General features: G+C 36.8%; 1 protein-coding gene across 1 annotated transcript; it reads left to right on the top strand.

Moving 5' to 3' along the window:
• Positions 1-643: 643 nt before the first annotated feature.
• LOC111438886 (ribosome biogenesis protein BMS1 homolog) lies at positions 644-7,746 on the top strand. The gene is made up of 17 exons (XM_023076713.1): positions 644-913; positions 995-1,141; positions 1,224-1,314; positions 1,434-1,552; positions 1,633-1,823; positions 1,939-2,149; positions 2,260-2,500; positions 2,711-3,120; positions 3,265-3,376; positions 3,465-3,658; positions 3,787-4,109; positions 4,210-4,309; positions 4,389-4,607; positions 4,931-5,170; positions 5,711-5,920; positions 6,835-7,308; positions 7,395-7,746. The coding sequence occupies exons 1-17, from the start codon at positions 776-778 to the stop codon at positions 7,548-7,550; spliced, it is 3,576 nt and encodes a 1,191-aa protein (XP_022932481.1). The 5' UTR covers positions 644-775; the 3' UTR covers positions 7,551-7,746.
• Positions 7,747-11,987: the final 4,241 nt, after the last annotated feature.

Raw genomic sequence — 11,987 nt, 5'->3', positions numbered from 1 at the left:
TTTTGAAATACGAAAAAAAAAATAAATCATTGGCTTATCAAATTATCTATCGAGCCATGAAAAAGATTCAACAAAATACAGAAACAAATCCACTATCGGTTTTATGTCAACCAATACGTGCAGTAACTCTCGATATAGCAGTAAAGACAAGACGTGTAAGCAGATAACTCATCAAGTTCCCATTTTTAAAAGAAATCTAAATAAAAAACTCCGCCACCTGTATAATTTCGAATATCATTAGATTAAAATTTTGATTATTGAGATAATAAAATATTAAAAAAGAACTAAAGAAAAAATTAGTCACTTTCTTTAATTTAAAATACTACGGAAACCTAATAAAAATAATTAAATTGAAACACTTTATTTAAATAATATAAATTTAATAAGTTAAAAAGAAAAAATTAAAAAAAAAAGGACGTATAATTTAAATAATAAAAGTTATAAAAAAGCAAAAGAAAAACAAAAAGTATAGTATTCTAAAATTTCAATATTATTAAATTAAAGCATCTAATTTAAATAATAAAGATTAAAAAAACTGTTAATATAGAAAACCCAACCCGTTCGTTAAAATAAAAAAAATTAGTAAAATAAAAATTTAAAATTATGAAATTAAAAGATACAAATGAGGAGATATTGGTGCGTGGCTTTGAAATTCCCTCTTCTCCTAAACCCTTTCTCATCTCCCTCCGCCCGTCTTAGTTCTCCAACCCGCCGGCCTCCTTGTCCTTAAACCCATCTCTAGAATTTGTTCAAGGTTTTTTTGTCAGATATTCATATGGCCGTGAATGCAAGTGGCGATGATCAATCTCACAAGGCTCACAGGTCTCGCCAATCTGGTCCCAATGCAAAGAAGAAAGCAGAGCACAAGAAGAAGGGGGAGGTTTCTGAGAATGACAGGAAGCACAATCCGAAGGTAGTTTAATTGTTTGTTGTATTGTAATCAATCCATGCCTCCGACTAAATTTGAACTTAAACTCTTGTTTTTCTTTTCTAGGCTTTTGCTTTTAATTCATCAGTTAAAGCTAAGCGCCTGCAATCTCGTTCTGTCGAGAAAGAACAACGTAGGCTTCATGTTCCCACAATCGATCGTTGTTATGGTGAACCAGCTCCCTATGTTATTGTTGTACAGGGACCTCCCCAGGTCTGAATTTATTACTTTCTATATTTTTATCACTTGCATCTCTTTTAATTCTTCTTCTTTTAATTGTTGTTACTTACTGTAGGTTGGAAAATCTCTTCTAATAAAGTCTCTTGTTAAGCATTATACCAAACATAATCTACCTGATGTTCGTGGGCCGATTACAATTGTGTCAGGTTCACTCTATTGCCGATTATAACTTAATTTTCATTCTTGTTTCATACACAAACACATTCTTTCAGTGTTTTGGCTATTTTATTTGGGGATTTGTATTCTCAATGTGTGTGTTTTTCAGGTAAACAAAGGCGGTTGCAGTTTGTCGAGTGCCCAAATGATATCAATGGGATGATTGACGCAGCGAAGTTCGCTGATTTGACTTTGCTTCTAATTGATGGTAGTTACGGTTTTGAGATGGTGAGATACCATGATTCCACTTATTTGAAGATTATAATGAAATTTGTTATGTTCATTTAAATATCTTACCTACATCACAGGAGACTTTTGAGTTCCTCAACATTTTGCATAATCACGGACTTCCAAAAGTTATGGGAGTTCTCACTCACCTTGATAAGTTCAAGGATGCAAAAAAGTTGAGGAAAACAAAGCAGCATCTTAAACATCGCTTTTGGACTGAGATACGTACAGGAGCTAAATTATTTTATCTATCTGGGCTTATTCATGGAAAGTAAGGATCTTCTTCACTCCTATCTTCAAACATTCATTTTTGTTACATTTCATCATTTAATGTTTGCGATAGGTTGATATGTGATTTTATATAATCAATTTTCTCTCATCGACAGGTACACTAAACGTGAAGTACACAATCTTGCTCGGTTTATCTCTGTGATGAAGTTTCAGCCACTGTCTTGGCGTACCAACCATCCATATGTTTTATCTGATCGATTTGAAGATGTCACTCCACCTGAACGAGTTCATATGAATAATAAATGTGATAGAAATATCACACTATATGGTTATCTTCGAGGTTGTAATTTGAGGAAGGAAACTAAGGTACCACTTCTCTGGTTGATGCTTTTGCCTTTCTGTAGGATTTATTATCTGTTTATGTTATTGTTTACAACACTGTTTTTACATTTCCTTATTTTCAATGCATAAATCAGGTTCACATCTCTGGCGTGGGTGATTTTAATTTGGCTAATGTAACCAGTTTGGCTGATCCTTGTCCTTTGCCATCTGCTGCCAAGAAGAAAGGACTACGTGATAAGGAAAAATTGTTTTATGCTCCTATGTCTGGGCTTGGGGATCTTTTGTACGATAAGGATGCTGTTTATATAAATATTAACGACCATTTCGTTCAGTATTCCCAAGTTGATGATGATAAAGAAGTTCCTTCAACCAAAGGTAATTGGCTTCCATTATTTTACTGCCTTGATAGTTGTCATGGGAAAATAGAAGATTTAGTAAATTTAAAGAAGCATGTTGAAAACGATGAATAGTCATCAATTTGGTTTGAATATTTTATTACTACTCATTTTAATTTTAATACCACAATCTCTGCATATTAGCAGTCATCCGTCACTTATTTTGAAGTATCTCTTATGCTATAATCAGGTAAAGTTCAAGACGTGGGTGAAGTTCTGGTGAAGTCTCTCCAGAACACAAAATATTCAGTTGATGAAAAGTTAGAGAAGAGCTTCATTTCTCTATTTGGCAGAAAACCTGACAACTTAAATGGGATCCATAGTATTGAGCCGGGAGAGCAATGTCAACCTGGGTTGGTGGAACTTGATAGACCTAGTGTAATACATGATACCGATGATTCGGAGTCTTCAGATCAAGATGACCTTACCCCGAAAAAGGCTAAATTTGAAAGTGAGGGCACTGATGAAGAAGAGCATAATGATTTGTTAAATCAGAAATCCCCTGTTGAAGACCACATGAAGGAACATGTTGAATTTCATGAAGGGAGGCTTAGGAGAAAAGCTGTTTTTGGAAATGATGTTGACTCTGATGATCTCATGGTAATGTGACTGACTTAATTTTGGAAATGATGCGGCTGTTCATTTATATTTTGTATGCACAATCCAATTTATGTCAACTTTGCAGGCAAAGTGCCAAAAAAGAACGTTGTTAGTGCCCTTATATTTTCTTTTATATCTCTGTAGGATTCAGATGAAGAAGAAGATGACAATGACAGTGATGTTGACGGTCAAAAAATGTTGTCAGAAGATGATGAAAATGAAAATGAAGATGAGGATGATAATGACGAGGAAAATGGTATTTTCCTTGTAAATCTGTTGTATGCAAATGCTTTTATTTTTTTGTTCCAGTGATAATTTGACCACCTCATTACTCTATTTGTAAGATAGAGGCATGGGTAACTCCTCAAAGTGGAAGGAGTCTTTGTTAGAAAGGACCATCTCTAGGCAACACGTGAATCTCATGAAACTTGTGTATGGGAAATCCACACAAACATCTACAACCTCAAGGGATGAAGGTGATGATGATGAAGAAAGTGACGAGGACCACTTTTTTAGGCCTAAAGGCGAGGGAAATAAGGTTTACTCTTTGCTAGTATTTTTAAAAAATATATTCCCTTTTTTTAGATTTCATGTTTTTGATTGTTGGTTTTCCGATTGTGCGGATAGTGGTCACTTTTTAACGTTTTAATATATTGTTAATGGCAGAATGAAAGTAAAGCAGTGGATGGTGCAAATGCTAGTTCTGAGGATTATTCTAAATTTACGAACTTTTTCAACGATAATAATGTGGAGAGCATTCGTGACCGCTTTGTCACTGGTGATTGGTCAAAAGCTGCTCTCAGAAATAAATCTTCTCAGGACGAAGTTGAAGAAGATGATGTGTATGCTGATTTTGAAGATCTAGAAACTGGTGAGAAGTATGAGAGTGCTGATAAAACTAACGATGCCATGGTCCAAAAGGCAGAGTATTCAACAATTGAGGAGCGCAGGCTGAAAAAGCTTGCCCTTCGGGCACAGTTCGATGCTGAATATCCTTTTGATGATCTTGATTATACTTGTTTTTTCCACCAGCTTTTATTTATCTTAATTCTCTTTTTTAAGAATTTGTTAGACTTAACTCTGACCTACATATGCTGGATCTAAGGCACCGGAGGATGGAAGTGATATAGAAGGTGAGGGAAAGTTAAACCACAGTGAAGCTAATGAAGGTGATGATTATCATGACAAGGTAAACCTTCTCCCTCTTTTTTAAAAGGTTGGTAGTTTTTGCATGACCCTGAGCACTGCTTCATGCTTGATTGTTTCAGATGAAGGAGGAAATTGAAATTAGGAAACAAAGGAATAAAGCTGAACTTGATAATATTGATGAAGCCTTCCGGTTGGGGATTGAGGGCTTCCAATCAGGGACATACGTAAGATTGGAAGTTCATGGTGTTCCTTGTGAGATGGTGGAGCATTTTGATCCTTGCCAGCCAATTTTGGTTGGAGGAATTGGGCCGGGGGAGGATGACGTTGGATACATGCAGGTAATATTTTAATAGATCTTTTTTTTTTTTTATTAACTTGATTATTTTGTATTTTTTTTCTTGTGTCATGCTGAGAAGTTGTCGATTGCATGTATCTCACCTTACGAAGTTTCCGATAATGTAATTAAACCATAAGACTCTAACCCCAGAAGGGGTCATGAACCTGATATAAGGAGATATATTGAGATTGAAGCTCTTGTCCAATCACTTTATCGATGTCCTTCATTCCTTGATTAAAGCTTTATTTCTTTTTGGAAAAGTTATTCAAAGTGTGTTCTTTCACCCAGTTATCTTGCAATAATATGTTAATAATATGTTTGCAGGTCAGATTAAAACGACATAGGTGGCATAAGAAGGTACTGAAGACTAGAGATCCATTAATTTTTTCGGTTGGATGGAGACGTTTCCAAAGTACCCCTGTTTATGCAATTGAAGATTCAAATGGGAGGCACCGCATGCTTAAATATACACCTGAACATATGCACTGTCTAGCAATATTTTGGGGCCCTCTAGCCCCTCCTAACACAGGGCTTATTGCTGTTCAGACTTTATCGAGCAATCAGGTATACTGGAAATTCTTTTGTAATCCTCTTGGTTTGGTGGTGACTCCTTGTCTCCACCCTTTGTATTCCTTTTTGAAAATTAAGGTCTAGTTTCTTATAAGAAATGAGAGAGTGCAGGAATAGTTCTCTGGTTGGAATGTCCGAAGTGTTCAATTTAGATACCATCTGAAGTGTTCAACTTGGCATAAAAGCGAAAGACGGCAAGAATGAATGCCAAGTGTTCATAGCTATCTTTTGCTATTTGTATTCTAGATGAGGCTCTTTTTTGTGAATTTATTTTCTTCTTCATTTGAGAATGCCTTATCCTCTGGAGTCTTCACGAATCACTGCATTTTAATTCATCTTTTATGTACATATTCTTGTATGACACGAACATTTGATTAATTTTTTTTTCCCCATAAGCATAAGGTTTGTCTTGTGCCATTTCAGCTGTTTGCATTATAGATTAAATATTTGGTGCCAGCTTTACTTTGAAGTTTTTATTGCCATCTTTTGTTGGCCTTTTCTAGCTTTTTATAGACCTTTTGTATGGCTTCTCAGGCATCGTTCAGAATATGTGCAACAGCTACTGTGCTCCAATCCAATCATGAAGAGCGGGTGGTCAAGAAAATCAAGCTAGTTGGTTATCCATGCAAAATTTTTAAGAAGACAGCACTTATAAAAGATATGTTTACTTCAGATCTTGAAATAGCTCGTTTTGAAGGTGCATCTGTTCGAACTGTCAGTGGAATTCGAGGCCAGGTCAAAAAGGTATGTCTGTTTGAAATAGAGAGAACATTTTGCATGCTACTTTTCCTACTCTCCCATAGAGAGTTTCTTCTTTTTCTTTTTCGTTTTGTTGTAATGCTTACTACAGGAAATTCTTATGTACCTCACTCGTACTTGTCCTGACCCCCATATTTTTTCCAATTATATATTCTCTTATAGTCTGCTTGCTAATGTGCAACTGCTGAACCGTGATCTGGCTTCTGTTTATACAGTGTGAATTATTGGTTCTTATGATGACTTTTCATGATATATAGAACCGTGATCTACCTTGTATTTTCCATCATTTTTTTCCAATGAAAGCTTAGTTTCTAGATAAACAAAAAATGATATATAAAAGTTATTTACTGAGGAATGAAACTTAAGCCTGGCTGCTTGCTTGCTTGCTGATCTGTTAACCAAATAAACATGGCAATAGGAGCAGTTTGTTGTGTAAGATCTTTAATGTGGCTTGAATAAATATTGCTGGCCAATGGTCGATTTGGACTACACTAGCTGCGAAAGTATGAAACCATCAAACATGGGACGAGGATTTTGATAAATCTTTTTTCTCGGGGGTGTTTCCAGGAAATGTGTAATGAAAGCAATAAAAGAACAAATAGAAGATTTATTTATCAATTTATAGATTTTGTAACTGAATGACCCTTACCAGTTCTTCTATGTAATTTGCCATTGTAAATCTGTAGATGGTCAATATGTGTAGCTAGACGTAGGGTCAAGTATTTGCAGGGATGTTAGGATATCATTTGATTACTTTTTCTTTCTCGTCGTTGATAACTTTTACAGTATTGTAAAAGTATTGATTCTCACTCCAGGCTATGTTGGACGCCTGGAATAATGATATCTATACATCAATGGATATTTAATTCCTAGTTTCAACCAATGCTATCTATCTGCAGGCTGCGAAAGAGGAGATTGGTAACCAGCCCAAGAAGAGAGGGGGAGTCCCGAAGGAAGGGATTGCTAGATGTACCTTCGAGGACAAGATTCGGATGAGTGATGTAGTTTTCTTGCGTGCATGGACTAAAGTTGAAATTCCTCAATTCTACAACCCGCTGACTACAGCATTGCAACCTCGTGGTCGAATATGGCAAGGGATGAAAACTGTGGCTGAACTCAGGAAAGAACATAATCTTCCCATTCCTGTGAACAAGGATTCAGTGTACAAGCCAATCGAAAGGCAGAAACGGAAGTTCAATCCATTGGTGATTCCCAAATCATTACAAGCAGCCTTGCCATTCAAATCAAAACCGAAGGATAAACCTAGTCAACAGAGGCCACTTCTTGAAAAGCGAAGAGCTGTGGTGATGGAGCCTCGTGAACGGAAAGTTCATGCACTTGTTCAGCAGCTTCAACTTATGAGACATGAGAAAGTATGCATTTTTTTTATTTTCCTTCTCTTAGAATATAATGAGATAACTTCTAATCCATATTTTCTATCTCAAATTTGTCCTTATAGATGAAGAAACGAAAGCTTAAAGAAGAGAAGAAAAGAAAAGAGCTTGAAGCGGAGAATGCCAAAAACGAGCAGCTGTCTAAAAAGCGGCAAAGAGAAGAACGGCGAGAGAGGTATAGAAAAGAAGATAAAATGAGAAAGAAAATTAGAAGTGGATGAGGTTTGGGATAATATTATATATATTATGGAGATTCACCCAATAGGTTCTTCAAATATATTCGGATGAGTTTTTACATGTATTCTTAGAGTTTGTTATTAGGTGATCTTTGTAGTTGATGAAAATTTTGTATAATCTTTACAGTTGATGAAAGAACTTTTATCTAATTTCATTGGAAGGTGAATTATAGGTTTTCTGAAGGATGGAGGAAGACGATGTCCTTGCAACTTTCATTCTTCATGGCCCTTTCTTATGCCTCTCAAGTTGATCACACGAAAAATACTACAAATTTTCTCGCAAAAATTACAATAAATCCGCTTCAAGAATTTGAACGATTGAACAAAGTGAATATGAATTTGCAAGTGTAATGATGCAGCCATGAGATGAAGACAGACCTTTTCCTTCTACGATCCACATTTTTCCTGTATCGATATGTATATTTGACACTAAACCAAAATCGAGCTCTTTACCTTCATGATATGTGGTACACCACAGAGCTCCCAAAGTTAGAGGAAGTTTTGCTTCAGGCATCGATGATCTAGGACATGAACTTTTTTAATGGACATTTTTCGAGACGATGGAGGATTTTACCCATGTCTCTAATTGCTTGTCCTAGGTGTATTGTCTAAGATAATCGATTATCCCACATACAAATTCTTTCTCGGTATCGACCCCAACAAACAGAGAATAATTCATAACATTTATCGACTGTGCACGTTATGCTAAAAACTGTCAGGAAAAAAAAAGGTATCTTCCAAATGCATTCATGAGGTTAAATCAATGGCAACTGTAGTCTCAATATAAAACTATTTACAATATCTCTTTCTTGTTATTTTGATTGTGACTTTTATTTTTATTCCCCTTTTCATACCTACCAATGGTCTCTAAAGTTTAAACAATAACTCAAAAGAGAACAAAGAAATTTGAACTGCTCACCATTTGTAATCAAAGATGTTAGTGAAGACATGATATCTCATTTATAATAGAAAAGTATACCTGATTGCTTGATAAAGTCTGAACAGCAATAAGCTCTGTGTTAGGAGGGGCTAGAGGGCCCCAAAATATTGCTAGATAGTGCATATGTTCAGGTGTATATTTAAGCATGCGGTGTGCCACAATCGCCTTTTCTTGTTAGCGGATTTGGCAATTGTGTGGCAGTCACTCTCAGCACTGAGTGAATCAAGTCAACTTCGGGTCGCGTTGCCTATGGTTGAGCAACATATACTCATGTCTCGGGCCCTGATTTGAAAAGAAGATTTTAGAAAACGGAGTAGAGAGGCTTTGGAAAGAGGTTTAAAAACAAGAATGAGAGAGAGATTGAGAGTGATGTTATATAGCATGCAAGCAAAAGTCAACAACAACGGCTTAAACAGTATATAACTTTTCGGGTAGGGAGAATTTGACAACTAGTCGCATCCCCCTATAGTACATTTTGAGTCATTTCATGTCTACCAGGCGTAGCCATGATTTCGACGAAACGTCATACTCTTAGAAAAAACAAGAAGGAGATAATACAACATCAGTAAAAGAAAGCGATAAAGTAGTACAAGGCAAGGGTTTCGGCATGTAACAGGCATGCAGCCATGGGTAACACGCTTTGGACAAGCATAATCGTGACATTGTGGCTGGCACCTAACGGGGACATGTGTTATGGAATGGGGCTATAAGTGTGTTAGGATGAACGGTAGACATGTGTCGCACACAAAGTGAAGCAACGTGGCTGGCACCTAACAGGGACACGAATCGTAGATCCAACCCACTCTGCGTGACCTGAACTAAATTCCCAACCCATATCGATGTAGTTGCTCCTATCTATGTGTGCCATGTTTTACGTAATGAATGAATGTACTCCTTTCAGACGCGCCTAACTACTTGTGCGTGAAGTCCTACGAATTGCCCCTTCAAGCACATGTGAGGTGCAATTTTTTGGTCGGTTCGGCCTTCATTTGTCAGTTTTTCGCTCTAGTTTTGATACTAACCTTAATTCAACTTGAATTATGGCCTATTAGAGAAATTTGAGAAATTTTGGACCTCCTAATATACTAAAAATCTAGCTTAGAAGGGGCGGACACGCATCATCCAAGTAATTATTAGATTCCCTTGAGAAATACTTGTAAGGATCACTAGATCGATCATGCATTCTATTTTATCCAATCTTACGTGGTTACAATGCATGATTAGGGCATTAAAATATCATACTAAGTTGTGAATAAGATGCCTATTTCAGAAAAAATTCAAATAGCCCCTAAGATAAGATTTTGAGTTAGCATGCTTTTTCTTTTGTGCTAGAAAGAAGGTTCATATATTGTGAGCAGCGTTTCGAGTGACTAATGATGTTATCTCTTTATTGAGTTTATATGAATGCATGAAATTGTATGATAGCTCCGAGTGACTATAGAATGTAGATATCTGTATTGAGTTAAGTGTGCACTAGAGATATGTCGACTAAATGATTACCCAGGACAGGACGCCTCTAGCACACCAAGCACTTTAGGAATATGAGTGGCAATCTACTAGTCTAGACCTTAGTACTCTCAGACTAAGAAGACTTCGAGAAGTTTGTAAAGAGTACCCTGGAGTCAAAAGTCCATGTCTTAAGTCGCCTAGACATCCTTAAGAACCTAGTTTCAGAAATGTTTAGATTATGAATTTTGGGCTTTAGGTGATTGAGATAATTATCTCCCTAACCAATCTTGGTGAGAGAGCCAACTTAAGATTAGAGCACTAGTGCTAGAGAGGTTTTACATTTACTTGGATCAATAAATTTTTACAGTATATCAAACACCATAGGATTGTCGCCGACGATCAGAAGTCTAGACCTTAGTGCTCACAGAAATTGGACTAACCTCGAGGTGCTAGTACCGAGTGTCTTGGAAATGTGAGATGAGGTTAAATCACATAGACGTTTTAAAAACCTAGTAGACCTCCACAGTGTCACAATCGCACTTTGATGGCAGCGGACTTGCGATTGTGCGGCATGTTGGAATTCAATAATCGGCCGAGAAATCCTTTCTTTTCGGTGAAAGGAAATTGTCGACAAGAGGTTGTTGGAAGAAAAATAAAATGCGCCTTTAATTCAGGTTGTAAAAATATTGTGAACAGATTTCCTATTTAAATATAACCTATCCTAAAATTTCACCGTCCCGCGAATCCCCGAGTCAAGCTCGGAGAACGCAGACTTGGCCCCAGTCATATGGTTTGTTGTCGGGGTTCGACGTCAGGTAAGGAAGATCCAGGTAATGTAGAAGATCATAAGATCAGTGATTCGGTGGATTTGGATTCCTTCCTTCCTATATATATCCACTCATGTGGAACTTCATTGGGCGATATATATAAGATCCATATGTATAGATATCAATCAATCATCATTTACACGGAGCCTCCCGACGGTCATCACGGCGTCGTGGAGGAGTGAGCGAGCCTGCTCGGAAAGGACCCCACGATGTGTTTATTTACACACTTTGCATTTTCTTCTACTTGAACCTGAGACCTATATATTGTTAGGTCGACGCTCTAACCACTTGAGCTATTCAACTTGATTGTTAATAGATTGGCTCCTTTGCAATGATATAGACTGATGGCTTCAACGGGGCTCTGATACCACTTATTGGAATTCAGGTCGGGAAATCCTTTCTTTTCGGTGAGAGAAAATTGTCGACAAGAGGTTGTTGGAAGAAAAATAAAATGCGTAAAATATTATTTTCGGTGAGAGGAAATTGTCGGTTGTTGGAAAGAAAAATAAAATGCTTAAAATAAGGAAGAGAGAGAATGATGAAATTTTGACTGCCCTTTAATTCAGGTTGTAAAAATATTGTGAACAGATTTCCTATTTAAATATAACCTATCCTAAAAATGGCTGGAGAGTGGTCACTAAATCTGTGCCACTTCCTACAAAATTGCCGGTTAATCCATTCGACCTGTTTGTCAAATGGTCAAACAGATAATTAATGTAATCGTGTGAATCTAAATAAGAAAAAACTCTGGTTTTATCTAACACGGCACTCACTTCCCAGCAACAAGTGAGTTAAGTCTATTCGTTCTTGCGTCGCCTACGGCCAAGCGACATATGCTCAAGCTTTAGCCCCGGTTCAAAAAAAAAGTTTTAGAAAACGGGGGCAGAGAGATTTCAAAAGAGATTTTGAAAGCAAGATTTGAGAAATTGAAATTGGTGTTATATGGGAATGTAAAAAAAAGGCAACAACAACGGCTTACTGCATGTAATTATTGGGTAGGGTTGTTGACAAATAGTTATATCCCCTATAGTACATTTTGAGGCCTTTCATGTCTGGCAGACCTAGACATGATTTTTCTGAAACCCCATGCTCCTTAGAAATACAAAAGTAAAACACTACAACATGGAAAGACATAAAGGGTTTGGCTTGTCGTGGGCATGCGACCATGGGTAACACGCCTTGGATGAGCATGACTGTGACATCCTC

This window comes from Cucurbita moschata, unplaced genomic scaffold (assembly GCF_002738365.1).
Source record: "Cucurbita moschata cultivar Rifu unplaced genomic scaffold, Cmos_1.0 Cmo_Scf00083, whole genome shotgun sequence".
Taxonomy (NCBI): domain Eukaryota; kingdom Viridiplantae; phylum Streptophyta; class Magnoliopsida; order Cucurbitales; family Cucurbitaceae; genus Cucurbita; species Cucurbita moschata.
This window is presented reverse-complemented; position numbering and strand designations above follow the sequence as displayed.